General features: G+C 43.8%; 1 protein-coding gene across 1 annotated transcript in view; it reads right to left on the reverse strand.

Moving 5' to 3' along the window:
* Positions 1–1557: 1557 nt before the first annotated feature.
* Positions 1558–18058, reverse strand: part of NT5E (5'-nucleotidase ecto) — a 44151-nt gene continuing 27650 nt past the window's right edge. The window contains exons 4-9 of the mRNA XM_004580418.3: positions 11930–12127; positions 10351–10505; positions 8724–8829; positions 7794–7943; positions 3936–4136; positions 1558–2340 (exon numbers count right to left, since the gene is read on the reverse strand). Coding sequence (XP_004580475.2) covers positions 2177–2340; positions 3936–4136; positions 7794–7943; positions 8724–8829; positions 10351–10505; positions 11930–12127 — 974 coding nt within the window. The 3' untranslated portion in view covers positions 1558–2176. The remainder of the gene's footprint in view (positions 2341–3935; positions 4137–7793; positions 7944–8723; positions 8830–10350; positions 10506–11929; positions 12128–18058) is intronic.

An 18058-nucleotide genomic window follows, 5' to 3' on the forward strand; every position in this document is an offset into this window, starting at 1 on the left:
AGCTCTCTGGTGATAGGCCTGGAAAAACAACAGAAGATGGCCCAAGTACGTGGGCTCCTGCAACCTTGTAGGAGACACAGAAGAAACTTGATTCCTGGCTTCGGATCAGCCATTGTGGTCATGTGGGGAATGAACTAGCAGATACAAGACCTCTCTCCCTGTGTCTGCCTCTTTCTCTACAAAATTTTCAATAAAAATAAAATTCTTAAAAAATGTTTTATTTAAAAAACTACCTTTCAGCTGTCAAAGAACTTATGATTAGGAGAAAGAACATCAATGACTGCCTCATTGGATAGTAGGATAAGCCTCTGCCTGTGGTGCCAGCATCCCAAATGGGTGTTGGTTTATGTTCCAGCTGCTCCACTTCTGACCTAGCTCCCTATGAATGGCCTGGGAAGGTGACAAACGATGGCTCAAGTCTTTGTGCCACTTCACCCATGTGGGAGACCAAGAAGAAGCTCCTGGCTATGAATTGGACCAGCTCCAGTTACTGCAGCGATGTGGGGAACGAACCAGCGGATGGGAGATTCTGTCTCTTGTTCTCGTTCTTTTTCTGTGACTCTACCTTTCAAATAAAAATGAAATGAATGTTTTTTTAAAAAAGAAGGATACTGGTGAAAAACTGTCAGTTATACTCAGTTATATTGTCCAGGTGTCTGTCTGTGAGAAGAAAGAATGCTAACAACGAAGGAAAATATCACCATTTTTATTGTTTTGAATCCTCAGAGTATTTCAAAGTCATTTCTCATATCATTATATAATACATATGCACATGTAGAAAACTTACAAAAATTTTCTTTAAAATATTGTGCTCCAATGGGATTTATCTTATTTTACTGGCCAAGGGTGAAGTGTGTACCCTAAGTATAACTTTCTAATTTTCCTCATACAATCTTACAAACTTTTGTTTATACCAAATCTTTCTGCATAGAATGGTGGGCATTATTTTACTGCAGTAACCTTTTATAAGATGAAGTTTAAAAGTATATTTTTTACTGAGTGTCTGTCAACTCTAAGATAAACATATTCATTTTGCAAACTACCAGTTTCTGTTGGCTCACTATTTTTAAAGTGGAGACTCCTATTACTTGTATTCTTACACAGTGCTGAGCAGATGTTCACATGGTCCCTCTGCACCTTCAGCAAGTATTGCTTTGTTCTTTGGGCATAACTCATTTAATCAATCTGGGTATTTTCTAGGTACTTAGGAGCTTCACTCCCTGGCAAGATTGTCAGAGCTGGGCTTGAAGGGAACTTATTTGGTTGTTTGGATTTGAAGCCTTCTGGCTTCAAATATCATGTGACTATCACTTCTTACAGCCCATAACTGGGTGTGTGCCTGGTGTGAATAGAATAAGCTCAGTGCTTCTGTCCTCTGGGAGGGACAGGTGCAGGTCTACGATTACAGCTTATTTTAGAAGGCCCTTGTATTACCTTCATGTTAGGAAAAGGGGAGATCGGAGAGCTGATGGTATCTCATAAGATTAGTAACCGCTGATACCAGGCATCAGACACCTCCTTGGTCAATGCCTGCTTACCACAGGTATTGTGTTCTGTTGTGCTGTTCTTCCTTTTATTGCCTTGTCTTGCCTTTTGACTGTGTTTTACAGCCTCTGACTTTTGCTGTTATCTATTGCACAGTTTGTTCCCTGACTCATTAAAAGTGCATGGGTGATACAGGGGAGAATGCTACCCTGTGAATACGTTAGTTCCACCTGTAGGGTCTTGATCAAGCGAACCCTTCCTGAACTTCAGTTTCCTGTTCTGTCCAGTACCACCAAAATCATAGATACTAAATGAGACAATGTGCTTAAGTTTTTCTTATAAATGATATTATGTGTAAACACAAGTTACTTGATGGATTAGAAATGGATATAAAGGAGAGAATTGATGTGTATGGCTTAAAGTTAATAAAATTTTTATTAAGGTTTGGACATGTACACTACATGGTTGGCTCTCTCCTCGAAGAGCCCTACTTTTAACGTTTTGTTTCTTGTATCGAGTTGCTGACCTGAGTGATGTCAGTCTTCCTTTTACAGTGCTCACAGCAACAGCTTCTAGGAGCCTGCACAAATAGTTTTGTGCCATTGCAACAAGTTCATGGAAGGCAGTTTTGAGTTTCACTTTTTTTTAAAAAATGCAGTTTCACAAACCACTGTCAAGGAGAATATTTTGGCTATTGGTATGAAACAAGGATCACTACCAAGAGTGAAAGAAGTATTAAAGAAAAGCTTCCGAGGCAGTGATTTCCTGCAGAAAACTTGATCCGACCTTCAACTGCTGGATAAATTACTTTCATTTTTAAGATATATTGAGAAACCACGTTGATATCTTGGTCACCTAGAAAATACAAACATCATTTTAATTGCTGAAAAGTAATTACCAGTAAAAAAAATCAGTGTATTTTTCTGAAGTCTATAAAAGGGAAGGTGTTCTTTTCATAAACGGGTAAGATGTCCTGGAAGACAAGAACAACACAGAATCCTAAGCACAAAGAATTCCATTGCTCCTTCATGTTCCAAATTTGATGTAAGCCCGTTGTTCACAGTTGGATGACAGAAGTAAACTTGTCTCGGCTCTGAGATGGTTTAATAAAGAAGTTATTTACATTGTAGCCTTTGTATCACTCCAGAACAAAAGAATTAGGGATCATGGTCAAGAGTTGAGAGATAAAGGTGATCTCTTTTTGCTTGTCTGTTTAAGAATTATCTTTTCAAAGTCCATGTTGGAACAAATTAATTGTGCTTTGTTTGCATAAAAGATGAGGGCTGATGAAGAAATAGCTATAAAACCTATCACTGCCTTCTTTTTTTGTGTTTGAAAGACTCTTCCCTGTGCCATGGTTGTATTAGGATTAAAGGAAGACACCTTAGCCCCAATGCCATTAAATCAGAACCTCTGGACTGGGGCCACAATAATGGTATTGAATTTGAAGTGTTCTGTAAGTGGCTTTATGTAGCATAGCCAGTGTTGAGAACCCATAGGGCCAAGACTCCCTCAGCTTTCTGCATGAGCACCTTTTCTGCAATACCTATCAGTCTGGCCTTGGGTGATGTCCAGCCAGCAAGGCTGGTGTTACATGAGGCTTTTAAAAGCCTGTCTTTCCATCTTCTTCAGTGGAATGAATGGAAGTACCCAGCATTTTTTCTGTGTGGAAAGACTGCCTGTTTTGACTTGGCTTTGCCCTCTCTCCCTCCTTGGAATAAGCAGCTAAAATGGTAGGCCATGTTAAGGCTGAGAAAGAACCTGGTAGAGTTTCCCAAAGATGCAAAGAGGCACACACACGTGTGATAAACGTGGAAAGAGCAAGGGGAAAGTCTATTTTCTGTCAGTGTACCTTATGTGTAAGAGGCTGTTAACTGCGTTTCTGAAGGGAAGGCGAGCATATCGTGACCCTCCAGGCTGCTAGATTCACTAGTTGATGTAAAGTATGGCTGCACCCATAATTTCTCCCATCAAACCATTGTGCTTAAAGCGGGGTATTTATCCCATCTGATCCTACCTATACTGGTCACACTAAAATCTCTCTTAAGAAAGAAGAAGTAGATAATTTAATTGGGTTTTCCATGGCCAGACTAAAGTTCCAGAGATGTGTTTTTTTCCCCCTATGAACACAAAATGTACTTATATCTCACAATTTAAATGTGAGCAGCTCAGATGTAGCTAAAAGAATTTTAAAACATTGTTTCATTTAAAAGTGTTTTCCCTTGGGGTTAAGTTGATGTGTATGTGTGCCAGGGAAGTAACAGGAGGCATATTCCTTAGCATTATGCTGCTGCATTCCAACAAGCAAAGCAAGAGGTAGTAAACCTTATGAGATGGGATGTGCTTCCCGGCTCTGCCCTCCTGGCAATGTGAGTTCCGTTCCTTCTTAGCCAGTTCTGTTGTTCTTGATTACCTTTGGGATTAGCAGCAGAAGAGGCACTTGTTCTTACCAGTGTCATGTTTTAATAATTCATCTTTTATCATCTGGAATCTGTCTCCACCAGTGGCCAGGTAGTTGGGGAGGATCACCTTATATACCTCATCCATTTTGAGGGGCTCATAGCTGGGTACTCGACACTTGGTGCAGAGAACATCTAGTTTTACCACTCTATCTCCAGGTCTTCTGGAAAGGTCATATTCCACATGGATTCCTAGAAAAGAATTTAGTGTACATTTTTATTGGATCCAAAGAGAGGCCTCTGCTTTTTAAGAGATTTTTGGCTAATATCTGGAATTGGGGATACTAAGCATGACTTTTTTTCTCTAATTTGAGCTTGAGAGAAATTTTGTCAAAAGAAATGAAGTGATGTTGCAGCTATTCCTTTTTGATTGCTTTCTCCTTGATTCCCCCAGTAGACAGGAGAAAGCTGAATGGAAAACTGTCTCATTCACTCCAGAATGTGTATAGAGTGACTAAAGAAACTTGGTTAAATACATTTGGAAAATGAGAAACAGATGAGAGCATTTATTACAATCTTGAGTACCAAAATGGGAACAAATTTGATATTGACAACATTCTTTTTGCAAGTCAGATATTTAAAAATAAATGCCCAAAGTCTCTATTTACAGTACTATAAGAAGGGTTTGTGCAAACAGAAATAGAAAAGTCAGTCTTGCTGCAGGAAGTCCACATTTCAGGGTGTTGGAGTGAAATTCACAAATACCATGACAGGTGGCAGCAAGATGACATTCAGCTAACACTGGTCTCTGTTCATCTTTGACAGCTGAATAGGCAGAAAGATTTGGGGGTGGGGAGAGTATGCCAAGCCATGACTCTTGGGGAGAGGCCCAGTGTAGCAGGAGGGCTCATTTCACAAGCCAACAGGCATCTAACTCATCATTCCGGGCATCTGGATATGATCTGAATGATCTTTTCCAGTCAAAGTTGGTGAGAGTCTCAGAGATAGAAATTCTCTTTAAATGAAGAAAACAAGCCAACTGAACAGCGAGTAGAGAGACTAGTAAAAACAAATCTAGCCTTCTTTCATCAAATGGCAAGTGATGTCCCGTGTGGGTCCAGCTGATTCACAGTCCTCAGCACTGGTTTGGTCTTTTGCAGGTCTCTGCTTTTGATATCAGTGCATTAACACTTCACTATAACACCAGTGAGGTCAGCGATGTAGCCTTGGAAGCCAGAAGGGGCAAAGGGAAATCTCTAGACACAAATGGAAGAACTAAAAATACTTATAGTTCAGCTTGTTGTTGAGCGTGAACTTGCACAGCTCACTGTTGGCAGCAGGGGTCCTGTAATGATAGATGCTGGGGCAGGTGTTGTAGGAAATTTGTGAACATTGAGTGTGCATGTTCTTGGCACCTGGATGGCTGGCAGAGGCCAGCATGAGAGGTTGCTGTGGTGGAGGGCTCGGGTGTAAGTGGATATGCAACAGCCCATGGAGACCTTGAGTCTGGCTTGAGTACTTCTGCAGAGATGCCCCCATGGACCAGGCTTTCATGGTAGAAGCTTCTCTATGGAATGTCTGGGCTTGGAGGCTGGCAGGTAGGCAAGCAGGCTGTCACAGCACTAGAAAAGGGCTGGGCTTCAAGACAAGCTAGTTTGGCATTAGGAGAGGGCCAACGCTTAGGTTACAGGTGCCTGCTTGTGCTAGAAGGAGTGGGTATTGTTTCTTACCAGTACCACATCCAGCCACAGAGCATACTGCCTGTGATGTGCCACCCTGGGCTGAGTCTTGTACAGGTCTGTGTCCTCCTGAGCGCTGGTCACATTGGGCTCATGGATTAGTCCCTGACATCTTGTTTCTTGCCTGAGGTTGGCCTCTTAGATCAACAATGTTGTCAGATCAACAGGCACAGGCACTCCCTGTGTTCAGTCCATTGCTTCTGAGCAGCCTCTCACTGTTCTTGGATTCATAACGTTCAGCTCACAGTAGTTCTGATCCTTTTCTTGGGAATGGATTTCCAGCAACTGCTTGTACTTGATCTTCACCAGAAAGAGCTCAAAGGAGACCATCTTCACCAGGAAAGTGATCTCCTTGGGCTTGTATGCAGTCTCCAACTCAAGCAGGCAGCCCACGTAGTTCAGGATGATTCGGATGTCCTTTTCTAGGGATATCACTTGATGATTTGACATAGTAGATGAAGGGTCCATGTCGATCTTGATGTTTCTGAATTCCTTCTCCCACATGTAGAGGAAGAGGTTGATGTCTACCATCTCAAACACATGAGAACACAATGAAATCCAAGCTTGCAGACTGGACATGCTCAGCAAGCACAGACAGCTCTCCACCATCTTACAGCTCTGAATCAACCAGAGTTGATAAAAGGGATCATCTTGTTCAGACCGAGTAAGGCCAAGGCTTCAACCACAGATATGCATGGCTGCCAGCCTGCTGGTTGCTGAAGGTGGTATCCACTTTGCCCTCATGCAACGGTACATACTTTCAAAATAAGTTAACTTTGTGTTTTGTATACACTGGTGTAACTTGTCCCATTTAGCCTGGGCTATATTAGCTCCCTGGCTTCCGACTTAGAGTCAGGACAAGGCTAAAAGCACCAGTTTTGAGAATCAAGACCATCAAGATTAAGCAACTTTCCCAAAATGTCCTAGAATTTGGCTAGGACACCAGAACTCTGTTGCTTCCTTAACTCACTCCTGAAAAAATGCAGGATGTCCCAATTACCCTATAGACAGCAAGCCAGGCAACTGTAACATGTTCTGCAAAAAGAGGACTCAGCACAGCAAAAAGCTCATAAAATGAAGCTATAATCCCACCCGATGACAATATCGAACTATGGTTTGGGAGTAAAATAAGATGAGTAGTTTAGGGACTGAGTCATTGGACTGTGGAATTAATCACTGACAAGAGTCTTACAGAAAATGTTGGCAATTTGAGAAACACTAATTTCTAATCAGTCTTCACTGCAATCCATGAAAGAAGCAAGTGGATTTTCTAACAGCATAGAGAGAGATTGAAGACTTCCCAGCCCCAGCCCAGGACTAGAATTAGCTGTACTGGTGGCTTGTGCAACAGGAAGTCCCTTTCAGAAACCATCCTTGCACTTACTTGCTGGGTGCTGCGATCTCTTTCACCCTTGAAGAGTTCCAGGCAATTAGAATAGAAGAGAAAGGTTTTTTTTTTTTTTAAGATTTATTTATTTTTATTGCAAAGTCAGATATATATATAGAGGAGGAGAAACAGAGAGGAAGATCCTCCATTTGATGATCCATTCCCTAAATGACTATAATGGCCAGAGCTGCGCCAATCCAAAACCAGGAGCCAGGAGCCTCTTTCAGGTCTCCCACACGGGTGCAGGGTCCCAAGGCCTTGGGGCTGTCCTCGACTGCTTTCCCAGGCCACAGACAGGGAGCTGAACGGGAAGTGGAGCTGCTGGGACCACAACCAGTGCCCATATGAGATCCCAGCCGCTAGGCCACTGTGCCGGGCCTGAAAATTTGTTTTAACAAAGCATTTTGGGCCCGGTGCTATAGAGTAGTGGTTGAAGTCCTCGCCTTGAACTCGCCAGGATCCCATATGGGCACTGGTTCTAATCAGAACAAAACAAAACAAAAACAAAAACAAAATCATTTTGAGGGCCAGTTCCTGGGGGTGGGGGTGGGCATGAGGTATCCAAATCATAGGTAGCAATTATTGCACACTACTAGGGCTTTGGGTGTCTGATCCCCAGCGTGGTGTCACCAACCCTGTGAGTCCACAACCACTGAAAGATGATGCATTGGTGTTGCATGAGGTGAAACCAAACAAGCTTGGCAAGAGGAGTCCTGATATTTGGGGAGTTGATCAAGCAAAAGGAGGTCACACATGACCCTGGCTTCAGGAAAGGGGACTTACCGCCCACCTGCAGAAACTCTCCAGTGGACTGGCCGTAGCGGTACACACTGTGCTCGAAGGCCTTCTTCAGAGTGGAACCTTTCAACTGGACCAGGTCAAATGTGCCTCCAAAGGGCAGCACAGCAGTCAGATCTTCCCACGTAATTGTACCTGAGGACAGTCACATGTGAGACAAAGGGGAAAACTATTTGAGAAAAAAAGCTCTCTGTACCAGTTTCCCTCGAAGCTGGAGGAGAAGATAAGAGGGATACAGATTGTGTCTAAGTACTTTCTGACACTGCAAGACGGAATGATTTCGGGAGACCTCTGGCCCTGGTTTTCACTATTGGGCAAGTGGCGGAAGCTCGCCTTGTATCTCCGAGCTTGGGAGTGGATCTCCAGCAGGTTGTTAAGCATTGTCCTTCATACAATGGGTCCCTGTACCTGGGTCCCTGTACCTGGATGTGTGGACTTGTTAATGAGATGAACTTAAGGGCTTTAAACTTTTTTTTTTTTTTGACAGTATATTGGGCACTACAAGAATGTCTTGAATATCTGTCAGGTTGATGATTTTACTATGTGATTTAATTCTAGAAATCTGCAATCTAAAAAAAAGTTTAATTCAGTGGTAGATGTTTTCTAGGACAGAGTCTGGGTAATTTTGTCCCTCTTTTAATAGATGCCAAGTAGAGGTGGTAGACGCTTGCATAAACCAGCAGCAGTTAGTATTCAGTTAACCCTAGTTGCTGTTTCTGTGTGAGTATGTATGAGAACACACAATCTTGTGTAGGCCCTTCAGGCTAGGCACTATTGTGGAGTGATAGACAACCCAAACCTATAGGGCCAATGTTCTGGTGTGTGGCCTGCAGCTGAGATCAGCTGAGACAGCCCCTGGGCACAATCAGGACAGAAGCTCTGGAGGAGAGAGGGTCCCAGGCCAGGGGAGCATACCATTGTTCTTTTCATCAATGGACGATCGGATTCCACCTCCATTTAAAATGCACATGGACACGTGGTTCCAGAACATCTCATCTGGGTGTCTCAGGTTGTTGTTAATCTGCAACAGTAGCACAAATGTACATAACTTACTCTAGATCTCCACCCTTGGATCAATGTCAGGAATTTAGTTAGCTCCACTGAGGCGGGGGAAAAACTATTTTTCCCCCCCTTTGCTTAGTTCCCAGAGTTTTCTCAGTTGTAATTTGTCAGAGATGGTTGGGTTCCAAGAGTAAGATATGCTATTGTGACCTGTCCCATGTCAGACTTGTAGAAACAGGGAACTCCTAGCCTCCTAGCCATCTGTCCTAAACCTATATTCTCAGGCTTTTAGCAAAATGGCCTCTCAGGGTGTGGCCCTGTTAGGACTGGGCTCCCACATAGCCTGGCCCACGATGCTGCTTCTTGTGGGCTGCTCCAGGACTGCTAGTGCCCATTCTGCTACAGAAGGCAGGACTGTCCAGACCTCACAGCAATGAGAACCTGGCTTCTGTGCCAGTGCTCCACACAATGCCCAAGCTGGCAGTTTGGGAGTCACAGGAACATCCCAAAATTAGGACAATCAGATTAATTCTTCTAAGAATGTTTGGTAGGGCAGGCACAGGAGCAAAGCAAGCTAATCCTCTACCTGCAGCACTGGCAGTCTGTATGGGCTGCTCTGCTTCTGATCCAACTCCCTGATAATGGCCTTGGAAAGCAATGAAGGATGGCCCTGGGCCTTGGGTCTCTGCACCCATGTGGGAGACCTGGAAGAATCTCTTGGTTTGTGGCTCCAGACAGTACAGTTCCACTGTTGTGGTGATTTGGAAAGTGAATCCGTGGGTGCAAGATCTCTCGCTTTTTAACTCTTTCAAGTAAACTAAGTCAATTTTTAGAAAAATATGTTTGGTTGTAACCAATAAAATGAAGACATTCTCATTTGAAAAGAAAATGGCAAAGAATGCAATTTTTAAAATTACTATTTGCTAAGAACTGGGCACTGAATGATGAGAACTGATAAGGGAGCCACTCACCTGGGTACAAGCTGTGAACCCATGAGAGTCTGACCTTGGCTCAACAGGGTCTCCAGGGAGCTACCAGAATCAAGCTTTTTATACAAATGGGCAGGGGGTACTTTCCATGATGACAGTGTTCAGCTGCAGGGCTCAGTATCATCATTGTACCTCAGTGAGTCATTGTATGCTTGTGAAAAACTTTTCCATCGCACAATACCTAGGGTCTCTGAAGCCAGGCAGAAATATTTTATCTGCTCTGTGGACATCTTCAGGGAAGTTGGATTTGTGCATTTGGATCATCTTGCAAAAGGAACACAGCATCCAAAATTTTGACTTCCAAAAAGAATACTTCAAAATCAATGGTTAGGTTCTCATAAAGCAATAAAGTGATGGTTATCTGATCTGCTCTGGGCACCTTGTCGAGTTGCCCAGCACAAAACACACCAAACTTTTGTCTGAGCACTAAATATTTTCAAATATCGAATTCTGCAAGCATCAGAGGTCCCTCATTGCACCTTACTGGCTCTGTGCTTCCTTTTCTCTCTCGCTCAATACAGGCCTGCCCATTGCTCCTGCAGGTCACTTACCATAGCATCACAGATCAAGTTGCCCATGTTGCATTCAGCAAAGCGGCACGCCTTATCGGAGCCATTCAGATAGACAATTGTTTTCCCCAATTCCTGGGTAGAGTAATTATCTAATTTTATCCTCCAGCTGTTAATCTGTGCTTTTATACTTGGATCTAAAAGAAAAGGATCAAAAGCAGGAAGAATGGAAGGAAAGTTGGATGGATGGATGGATGGGAGGAGGGAAGGAAGAAATGAAGGAAGAAAGGACAGAAGAAAGGAAGGAAAGAAGAAAGGAAGGAAAGTTAAAGGAGATCTCATGTTGGGCTCAATTCTGGGAAGGAATCAAATACCACTTTACTTACCTTTTTAAAATCGTATTTGTGTACATTTGTTTTTGACTATGAAATTTCCTTAGGAACCTCTATTTTGCAGTAATGAGACCTGGAATGGAGGTCCATGTAAAGGCATGGTGAAGATCTTAACATCAGATCACCACATCCGAATGAGCACCTGGCAGCGCACCTGGGATAGCACAACTGGTGGTGGCAGAGGCTTTGAAAAGCCCAGAAAAAGTATAAGGGGATCTTGGGGTGTCTTTGTGCTCCTGGACATGCTTCCCCTCTGTCTACTGAAAGATATATGCTGTGATCACAGGCTGCTCTGGGTGCTTAAGACTCACCCCTCTGCAAGACCAAGTATGGCCTCCGAGGCGCACGCCTGCATGACAGCGGTGAGTGCGGCTGTGCACAGAGCGTGAAGCCCAGGCTGTCAGGACTCGGCACACTTAAGGTCTTAAATTCTTCTCCTCTCATCACAGTAAACAGAAACAGCAGGGCTACTCTGAGTTTTCAACAAAGAAGTAAGAAAGATGCTCCCTTCATTTGACAAATAAATTTAAGCCATTGAGACTGAGCATCCTGCCTGTGGCATAACCACATGGGCTTGGAGTCCCACTCTGGCATTCTGCTTCCTTTGTTAGTTAGCTGTCTTCTAGACATGAGCTGAGTTGGCTTCTACAAGCAATGCTGCAAGAGTCCGATGCCTAGAGAACTTAAGGAAGCAAGTGGGGATTTGGACAATGGTGATAGTTTTCAATGTCTTTATTCATGAGAAGGCAAATGCAAAGGATAAGCTAAATTTACTAAACGTATTGGTCTTTTCCCTGAACATTTTAAAAATTATGTCTATTTTATTTTTAAACATATTTTATTTTGTTTTTTTATGTCTATTTTATTTTATTTTTAAACATATTTTATTTTGTTTTATGATATAGTTCCATAGGTTCTGGGGTTGCCCATGCCCTTCTCCAAGGTCCCTCCCCTCCCCACATTGCTTTCCCCTCTAGTTTCACAATGGATGTCCTTCATGAAGTCACAAGTTCATGATGTTGTTATTGAAGCATTTCCGACAATGTAGGCATGGACATTGTCAGGCAGTCCATCATCTTACTGTTAGGATAGTTTCAATTCTTTCACTGGGAGTTCATCTTTAGTCTCTATGCATTACCCTGAAACACTTTTTAAAAAGGGGTGAGCAGAGAAAAATCCAACCACCCTGACTTTTGAATTGGTGGAATATTCCTTTGCATTTCACATACCTTCAGGGATGCTGCTGTTTAGAAGAATAGGATTTCCATGTGATGTGATGACATTTCCTTTCTCATCAAAGTCAACCTTCAAGTAGCCTAAGTATTTGCCAAAAGTATAGGCCTGGACCACAGGAACCTTCCGCCCATCGTCAGAGGTGACTATGAATGGGTACTTCCCAACAGGCACCTCTTTGGAAGGTGGATTGCCTGAAACAAAAGAGCAGAATCTGATAAAAATTTGGGCCTTGTGTGTGGCTGGCTGCAGGCCAGCAGGCCACTGGCCGGACGACAGTGCGTTTCCAGTTGATGATCCGCCAGCTGCTGTTCCACATAGCTGGTCTTTGAGAGTCCTGCCTGGGCAGTTCCCCTGTTTCCTTTTGCTACATGAATCCTTCCATTATCATCTCCTGGCATTTTCCGAGCTCTCTCGAAGCCGAGCATTGAGCCTGGTGCTGCAGAGCACACAGAGAGGGGAAGACTGGGCAGATTTTCCTCCTTCTATCCTAACTCAAGCTCCCCTTCCCCCTGGCTGTGTGGATGAGCCAAGTGACTTTACTTCACTGGACATGTTTCTTTGTAAAATGGGCAAAACAACTATTTCTGTTTCTTCAGGCTGTTAAGACAAATCAATGTCTAAACTCCTTAGCATGGTGCCTGGCACAGAGTTGGTACTTCTGACTTGCTTATTTTTCCTCCTTATAAAGTGACAGTAATCTCTGGCACACACTCCAGAGCTTAAAATTCTTCCTGGGAAATGAGCAAAAGTGCCAAAAGAACTCTCCTGAGCTATGCAGCTCTGAGTCTCCACAGGTGCTTTTTGTACCATGTGCACCATAGGGGCCAGCCAGCACGTTGTACCTCTCCCAGGGGGCCAGCCAGCACGTTGTACCTCTCCCAGCTGGTCCTCAGGCTAGTCGGGTTCTGCAGGACTCCGTCTGTGAGTGGACACTGGGACAAGCTTGGGAGCCACTCATGACCCAGAAGTGCAGCACAGCCTGCTAGACATATGTATGGCTGTGTGAGCGTGCTGAGTAGCAGGCAGGCAGCATGAAGCCCAAGCTTTTGTCACCTCAGCAGCACCCTTCCTTTGGGTGTCCTGTAGTTCATATCCAGATTCGCAGAGACTGTGACACAGTTTGGACTGTTTTAAATCAGAGACTGAAATAAACAGCCCAGAGGGAACTTCAGCACTAGTTCGTTACACATGTGGACCAGTTTTGAGACCTAGTCTTTAACCAAATTCTCTCAGTTCTCCAGCTTCCCATGAGGCAGGCCCTATAAGAATTCTTGAAAAAGTTCACGGGAAATGGAATTAAAAGATCAGCTTAGTTCGGTGCAAAAAAAAATATGAACTCATGTAGGATGACTGTTTAAAATATTCATGGAAAATGTGTATTATGAAAAACATGCCAGGACTTCTATTTTTGCACCAAAATAGTTATACTTTAATTTCTATTCCACAAATGTTTTGAAGTACTTTTGCATTATTATCATATTGTAAAAGATATTTGTGAGGCAGAGAGATGGAAACAAGGACAGAGCTCCTTTTCACTGATTCAATCCCATATGTCTGCATTGGTAAGGTTGGGCCGATGGCTAAAGCTAGGAGCCAGGAATCCAGGTCTTCCATGCAGGTGGAAGAAGTCACGTTACTGCAGTCACCACCTGCTGTGTCCTGCAGTCTGCATTAGTAAGCTCGCAGCAGTATTACTGCACTCGAAGCCAGGCACTCTGATATGCAATGCAAGCACCGTAACTTGACCACCAGGCTGAATGTCCGCTCCCATTATCCTTGTTTAACGGACAGCACTGATTGTCTAGGCAACGTGCCCAGGTTCACAGGCTGCTGTGTGCTGCAGCTTGATGGAAGAGCCAGGCTGTGAGGTTCTGTCCACTAACCCACACACCCTACGGTGTGCCGTTCTTATGGAGTCTAGAGGCTGTTTGCCATAGATCAGTTACAATAAATGCACAATAAAGTTGGCACTTTAGTGTCCTCAGCTCTTCTGGGCTTTTCTGTTCTCCTAAGAGAAGTTGGGGTGTCACATGATGAACACACCACTCCCCCACGCTTGTATGCCCAGAACAGTGCACTCTTACTAGGCCAGAGGCACTGTGAATGTCAGCACGTCTTAAGTGGGAAAATGGGCATTGCCAGGTGTAGTGTCCCGTTCTCTTGCTCTTTGCTGGGGGAGAAGAGTGAGGAAGAACATATTGGAAATTCACTTTTACAGAGCAAAGAACATGAGATCCAGTGATTTTTGCTCCATCCCCACTGGCAATGAACAGCCTCAAGGATGACAGGCTGATGTTTGTGGTCAAAGTTGATGTTTGGACATGTGGTAGAAGAGCAGGGACAGCGAAAGCTCTAATTGCTCTATTCTGTCCTGTCTTGTACTGGTGCTTCATCTGTCGATTGGATAAGGCTGCACACAGGATTTTTCCTCAGGGCTCCAGGTGGAAGAACAACTGCTTACTAGATTAAGCTGGTTTCTCTTCTGCTTGGAGATTTTGGGAAAGCGCAGTTTCCCAAACTTCCACAAGGTGGCAGAGAACACACCTTCCTGGAGCAAAAAGCATTAGATGCACAAATCACAAGTTTGGCCATTTCCAGGAAACTCCCAAAAAATAACAAACCTGAATTTTTCCTAGCTTTCCACAGAAATATTTGAGTTTAAATAGAATGTAAAAGTTGGGAATCCAACAATGCAGTTGGATGTCTCAGCAGATTTGCCTGCACTAAGTGAGCAGTAGTTAGCGATCCCAGCTCTGTGGCATGGAACACTTCCTTGTTTGGAAAGACCTAGCTGTTCCTTTCATTAGAACACAAGATGTGTGATTAGCATCTTAAGTGGACTTAATCAGGAACAGGGAGCACATGTCCCGTGTGACTTGGCCAGTAGCTGCTTGCTCTGTTTGACTCATGGCAGCCTTCTCCACAGCATTCTCTCTCTGTTCACCTCCTCAACTTGGCAACCCCCCAAAAACAAAGGCAGACAAAACAATCCAGGGATTCATATTTTACATGGCAGTCCATGCTATTAGCCAAAAATGCCTATGCCCCAAATACCATTTCTATATAAAGCCACGTATTTGTTTTTGGAAACCCAATTTGTCCTCTAGAAAGAAGAGAAGCTGTTCATCAGACTGTTCCAGGCAATATTAATCCAGAAATCCAAACTAGAAGATCCATGGAGTTACGTGTTCACATCTGAAGTTGGTTAATGGGGCATTTCCTAGCAGAGTGCTGGAGCCTGAAGGAACTCCGCAGGGTCCTGCCCTGACCTAAGGGAAGCAGAGATCCAAAGTGTAGCTCTGAACTGCTGTCCTCCCTGTGTCACAAGGCCACAGACAGAGCTGCCAGGGAGCAGGCTGCACATGGCTAGATCACAGATGGTTTGAAAGTAGTCCATGTTGTGATTTTAATTAATAAGGGAAGCCATTTCAGAATTCCCCAATGGGGCTCTATAAAAGTATACAAATAACTGCTAACTGGACTTCAATTTATTACCTTCTCATCTACTCCAAAGAAAAGAGGGAGAGATGCATAAGCGGCAGGGGACTAAACACGTGACCATCATCTACTTCTCAGGATGCACATTAGCAGAAATAGATGGAACTTGGAATAAGCACCCTAAAATAGGATTTGGGCATCTCAAACAGTGGCCCAGCCCACCATAACACATCATCTACCTACCTCCTCCTCTTTTTTTCCTTTTAAGAAAAGTTTATTTATTTATTTGGAGGCAGAGAGATGGAGATAGAACCCCCCACCACCTGTTCCATCCCTAATTGCAATGGCTGGGGCTGGGCTGAGGCAGAATCCAGGATCCTAGAGCCCAAGCTAGATCTTCTATGTGAATGGCAAGGACCCAACTGAGTTGTCACCCACTGCCTCTGACAGTACACATTAGCAGGATTTGAAATTAGTAGCCAGAGCTCAGGACTGAACCGTGATGCTCTAATGTAGGATGTGTGCATCCTATCCTGTGTTTTAACAGGTGAAGTGTCATTTCCAAAGGGGCGCAATGGGTTAAGTAAAGCTTCGGATGCTTGCATGCAATATCACAGACTGGTTCAAGCATCAGCTGCTCCACTTCTCATCTAGTTCCCTCTTCATGCTTCTGGGAAGGTATGGGGATGAATGGTCCAAGTATACAGGCCCTGGCAACCCATATAGGAGACCTGGATGGAATTTTTTTTAATTAAAATTTTTATTTTTGATGATGTTTACATAGTTGATCAGGGTGGGGAGGATAGTGACCATTGTTTCCGAAGTTTCTTTATCTTCTTCCTGTATCTGGGGGAAAGGCATGATACATGGGGAGAGGCCACAGCCAACCTCCCAATTGCCTCAGTACCTGGAGATGGGGAATAGCCACCTGATATCAACCCAGGGTCCCTGAAGTGGAACATGTTCTGAGGGTTCTGCTTAAGTGGTTTTGATAGTTCTGAAATGCTGTTGATTTCACCCACTCAAGGATGAAGAAATCCTTCCAAGGTCCATTGCTGATATAGCCCACCTTAGAGTATCCATTTGCCTAGGTATTTGCTCTCCTTGCTTGGCTGGGGTAGTTGACTAATTTGTTCTGCTCTCTGTCCTCTGTTATGGTGCCACATGTCCTCTGCAGGCCCCAGTGGACTGCCATATCCTCCATGTGCATCTGTGCCTGCTGTCTATTGCTTTGTCTTTTCCACTGAGGACGTCCAGTTCTGAGTTCTGACACATGCTCTCCATGGTCAGACCACCAATCCTGGAGGTGAGACCTCAGGTTCATGCACACCCCTACCTGTGCCATCCCCTAGAACTTTTGAAAGACCACATACTGAGTCCCCACAAGCATGCCACTGGGAATCCAGTGGGTTTCCCAAGGCACCAGTGGTGCCTGGAGATGCTTGACCAGGCCCTGCCAGACCCCCCCCACAGGGCTCACAAACTAGGCACCACCATGCAGGTGGGCCAAGGACCCAAGCCAGGCAACTTGGACCCTGCTGGAATCCCCCATCCCCAGGGCTCATGTGACTCAGCGTATGTTAAAAAAAAATAGGGTAGGCAACTATGCTGGCACTCTGATATCAACACAGATTTGGCATGAATCAGGCCAGGATGACTGCCAGCTATTAGCTGTTTTTCTTCCAGAAGTCTAACACTTGCCTAGGTACAATTCAACTTAGGCTGTTGCCTACAGCTGGGGTGGATGGAGTTTTAGACTGCTGGCTCTTGCCTGTTTTTATTCGGATTTCCATATAGCATAAATTTGCACATGTACTCTAGTTTTGGTATTTCTACTAGCCTAGGAAACACACTAACACTTCAACATAACTGTAATAACTTATGAGAACTACAAACAGGACTTTTCCTCCTCTATGTCAAAAACGTCATCTAGGAGATCTACCCTGCCCTGCAATCATCCTGGCTTCTCCCTGGACCACATCCACCTGCCAGGAGCCTTCACACATGGAGTCAGAACTTTTGGAGCCAGAAGCCTGTGTGTTAATTGGCTATATCTTTTCATTTCAACTTATTCATATATAAAATGGCAGAAACAATCGTACCTGTCTTTCAGGGTTTTGTTGGAAGGTGAGAGACAATACAGCAGTGAAGTGTGACTCAAGGGGAGTGAGTGCTCAATAAAGATTAATGATGATTATTTACCAAGTTAATTCCTGAATGTCTCTGTCTTCTTGGCTCTAAAGTCAGAGCCTTAGGAAAGCACCCATTGATCATCCCTTAGACCACGTCAGGTCCTACTATATTATATGCTTTCCCAGTACCTCATGCTTCTTCTTTCATAGCACATCTTATCATTATATATGATTTATATATATATATATATATATATATATATATATATATATATATATATATATAAAATTAAGCATTGAATAATATTATCAATGTCAGTATGCCTTTGAAGACAGAAACCTCCTTGAGAACAGGGGCAGGTATGTCACTAGGGTTTGCTTAATAATTGGTGCCTGAAAATTGTTTGTTGAATGATTGTCACGATTTGAACTTGTCTCCTAAAGTTTGTGTGCTGGAAGTTTAATTACCAGTGCAACCGTGTTGACGGGTGGTACCTTACAGAAGTGATGGAGTCATGAGAACTCTCCCCAATGGTGGGGCGGCGAGTGCAC

Source organism: Ochotona princeps, chromosome 1, assembly GCF_030435755.1.
Source record: "Ochotona princeps isolate mOchPri1 chromosome 1, mOchPri1.hap1, whole genome shotgun sequence".
NCBI lineage: Eukaryota > Metazoa > Chordata > Mammalia > Lagomorpha > Ochotonidae > Ochotona > Ochotona princeps.